The sequence below is a fragment of the Amblyraja radiata genome, chromosome 11 (genome assembly GCF_010909765.2).
Source record: "Amblyraja radiata isolate CabotCenter1 chromosome 11, sAmbRad1.1.pri, whole genome shotgun sequence".
NCBI classification, from domain to species: Eukaryota; Metazoa; Chordata; class Chondrichthyes; order Rajiformes; family Rajidae; genus Amblyraja; species Amblyraja radiata.
In genome coordinates, this window is record NC_045966.1 from 51,504,714 (window position 1) to 51,509,016 (window position 4,303).

Consider the following 4,303-nt stretch of genomic DNA (forward strand, 5'->3'; position numbering starts at 1 on the left):
TGAAGTGTCTTGCCCAAGGACACAACGACAGTACACACTCCAAGCAGGATTCGAACCGGCCACCCATTGCGCCATCTAATAATCTGATGTTGGCCCTATCAGTCTCTGCTCTTTACTCAAAGAAAGCAGGATTCTATTAATCTGTTGATAGACAAATGAATTGTTGGAATTGTTCTACATTCCCTTACAGTGGAGGGATGTAAAAGACGAAAGATTATGGAGCTCTGATAATACAATTTAGCTACGATTCTAGTTATCATTTTTCTCTCCCATCTGTGCATTACATTCTAATAGCCATTTGCAGCATTTTATGGCTTCAGAATTAGCAAACGGAATCACAAAAATATCACCCTATTACACAAATATAAAATGCTTCTGCAATTTGTATACATTTATATGTACACATTTCACTCTGAAGAAGATTCTCTGGAGTTTAATGATTCTTTTAGTACTAATCCATTCAGACAGAGTAGATCCCAGATGTGTAATGCTGACGAGCCACTCAGTAATTGCATAGATTATGCTTGAATAACAATTTGTTTTTCTGTTACAGCGGGTACACTTGGACATCCAGGTTGGTGAACATGCAAATGATTATGTGGAGATTGCAGCCAAGGACAAGCTCTCTGATCTTCAGCTTCGAGTGAGGCAACTGATTGAACAAGTGGAGCAAATACAGAAAGAGCAGAACTACCAGCGAGTAAGTTGGCAGGCATTGGGGGTGGAGGCAGGCAGCTGCAATATGCAAGCATTATAAAGATAGCTGTGGATTTGGGAAAGCGAGGGTGAGGAAGGTGTAAATGGAGCTGATACAATTATTGAGGAGGTATGTGAGGGGACCAGGAAATTTTGTGTGACGGGGAAAAAATGGGAAAGAATCCTATCATAGGTGTTAACAAGACATTGATTCATAATTACCACGAGTAAGAAGAATGAGGGGGCATAATCAGTGAGGGGAAAATTCTTGGGATGGAAGTGATTAAGACATAAGCGCTGGCATAAAGACAGCAATGAAAATAGAAAGTGAGGGCAGGAGTGGTGTGAGCTCGAAGAGTGAGAAAATAAAGTTGGAAGTGATCAGTGTGCAGAAAGAGAAACTGAATGTGGATATGTAGCAACAATAAAATTTGAAAAGATAGGCACAAAATGCTGGAGTAACCAAATGGCACAGGCATCAATCATCTCTGAAGAAATTGGATAGGTGACGTTTCAGATTGGGGTCTTTCTTCAGACCGAAACATCACGTATCCATTTTCTCCAGTGATGATGCCTGACCCGCAGTTACTCCAGCATTTTGTGTCTATCTTGGTATAAACCAGCATCTACAATTCCCTTTTTATTAAAATTTGAAAAGTCCTTTTACTCTGCTTCAGGGAATTGAGTAACGGTCACTCGGCTTGTATTTGATCCACACCACTTTCTTGCTAAGTAACAGCAACAAAGCTGTTTGTAAAGTCAGAGAATTCTTCACTGTTGAATTTCCTTAGGCAATAATGTAGCAAATTTGACTTTAATGCTGTGTCCTCTATTGATTCATTGGAGGTTCTTGCGGCCTATGGCATGTCGCATCAGGCGTGTGCAATATCTGCAGCTAACTCTTAGTGGGAAATATTTTGGAGGATGTAATGCCCTTCTACCTGTGGAGGAATATTTCTGCTGAATAAATAGAAGCTGTAGTGATTTAAGGGAGGGGCTGATGGATGAATGTTCCCAATGGGGAATGAGACCAGGATAAGCTGGTGGTGCACAGCTATTTTATTTTTGCATGGAGTGGGGTGGGGTGGATCCTGGAATCCTGCAACTTCATGTGTTCTGAAGGAAGAATTAAAGTATGTTGTCCTCTAGTATGTAGCCTGGAGGGGACCTTACTAATGCAGCTATGGGTAGCGATCTCAGGTGTGCCATGGTGCAGCAACAGTCTCAAATGTTCTTGAGGCAACTGCTGAGAATCTGACCTCCACAGGCAAAGGATAGGGCATATGTGAGTGAGGCTGTATTTGAGGTTGTAACAGCTCTGGGTTCTCAGGATGGAGGGGAACAATTTGAAATACAAATAGTATGGATTCAGGAAATCGATGTTCTGCCAGTCAGAAATAATATTTTTTTGGATCAATAGTTTGAAAAAAAAACAGGACTTAAATTTTACTTGGGCTGCTTTCAGTGCCATTTGAGGGAGGCCTTCGTGAAAAATGAAATTACCAAGATTTAAATTTCCTAGTGGGCTCTAAGTCAACCCGAAATGTGTGCAAAACTGATTTACTCCATGGTAAAACAATTTACATTTGTACCAACAAAACTCTTACTGCCATGCTGAATGATGCGGGTAATTACCAAACAGTTGGACAGGATGGCTGGAAATGAACCAAAGAACTATTGATTAACTGTAGCTCTGCAAGTATAATGCATTGTCCATGCAACGGTTTAATGTAGGGACGGTGCACATGGTATGAGGATAATCAGAATGAATGAAGTGGCAATTGAATGCTGTGCCTTTGATGGTGATAAACATTTTCAGAAATGGGAATAAGTTGCAGTTCTCCCTTTGCTGGGTGTACCTTGCACACCCCACTGAGTGTTAAAGTGAAAGCTAAGATTATTGCAGTCATATTGAACTGCATAGGCCAAGTCAGTGAACCATCTCTGGCTCCTCTGCCATCACAGAAGGCAGTCTTTTGCCAATTTACTTTATGATAGCAAAAGATGGCCAAGGATGCTAGATGTGGCAAAGAATAAAGGACCAAACATTCCTGCTGTAATACTGAGCGCATGCCTTCCAGATCTAGCTATGTATTTAGCCAACAATTCATAAGTTTAGCTAGCAATCTGAAAGATATCCTGTGAATAAAGAAAAGGGGTCCACATCCAACCTACTTAACTACCAGTTGGTCTATTTTTAATTCATTAGCAGAGTGCTGGAAAGTGTCATCGATCTCCCTTGGTTACCCTCCAGTACCAATGTTTTAACAACATAGTGAAACATGTATAAATTTGTATGTGTATTTGTAGGTTGATTCTTAATATTCTTTGATATCCATGGAAGTTATTGAATGACCTGTTTAGTGGTGACTATTATTAGAAAAGCTGAAGATGTGCTTTGAGATCTCCTATGATAGGCAATGTGAATGGCTACAAAATGGCTGCATTTGATAATATGATGAGGCCTACAAGATATGGCCTGCAGCTCACTGGATTCTATTTCCTAAAATTAGTTTTCTTGTTTCAGTATCGTGAGGAACGATTCCGGGGGACCAGTGAAAGCACCAATCAACGGGTATTATGGTGGTCAATCGTGCAAACACTGATACTTATTCTAACTGGCATCTGGCAGATGAGACACTTGAAAAGCTTCTTTGAGGCCAAGAAACTGGTGTAGGGCCTGAATGCAATGATCTGTTCTTGATTTGATTTAATACAGTACAAGGCTGATTGGGCAAAAGCACATTTGTGTCACAAGTCATGGCTCATTGGATTTTGCCAAATACCACCCTCTTGTCCCCTCTAACCTCTGACATGCAGTGCCTCCAAATGGACCTTGGCAAGGAGCAACTGTTTTTTTGCCATTTTGGGTTTTTGAAATAAGTCTTTGCTGTTTAAAAGGCAGCTGTGTCCAAGCCAGCAACAAATGGTTGGGAAAGGGCAAAACAAATAATTAAATTGAAGGTCTGCGCTAGGTGGGAAAGAATGCACCAAGGAAGGGAAGGGTAATAAAACAGCTGAAAATGTGAGATGCAGAACTGGCATTGCTGATCACCTGAAATAGTTGACATCTGCTCTATAAATACCGATTTACGGGCAACTAGTGGTCCGGCACCTCCTTTAATCCAGCCAAGATTACGAGAGCGCACTTGGAAACCTCCTTTCTTCCCCCCCCCCCCAAGATGTCCTCCCGAAACACTTAGGCCTGGTAAGGCAGCCGATCTGAACCTCATCGGGACTTCCGCACCGTTCGGCGGGTCGAATTTTCCCCTGCTGCTGGGACTCTGGAACTCCGACTTGGCCAGAGACAACAGAATCGTTTCCATAGCCGACTTTGCGGGCCGGTGCTTCTTCTGCTCTGCTGCCGAGGTTGGACCATTCTGGTACTGTTGGACTTCTCTTGGAGCCGCGAACCTCGGTGCAATTCAGAAAGGCCCTGGAACCAAGAATGCCAGAAAATTGGTGGTGGACCTATATTTTAAATCTGATGTTATTCCTCGAGCTTCATTGAAAGTCAGAGCATTAGTAGGATGTATATTTAAAACTGCACTTTCTGATTTTTACTTAAGCATCTGCAGTATTTTGCTTTAGGTACTTTACATCTATT

General features: G+C 41.8%; 1 protein-coding gene across 1 annotated transcript; it reads left to right on the forward strand.

Annotated features, from left to right (window-relative positions):
* Positions 1-535: 535 nt before the first annotated feature.
* Positions 536-3,624, forward strand: LOC116978414 (transmembrane emp24 domain-containing protein 9-like; the record flags this gene model as incomplete). Its single annotated transcript, XM_033029534.1, has 2 exons — positions 536-700; positions 3,224-3,624. Coding segments are annotated over 2 exons (315 nt in total), but the record flags the coding sequence as incomplete, so codon positions are not given.
* Between the last annotated feature and the right edge of the window lie 679 nt (positions 3,625-4,303).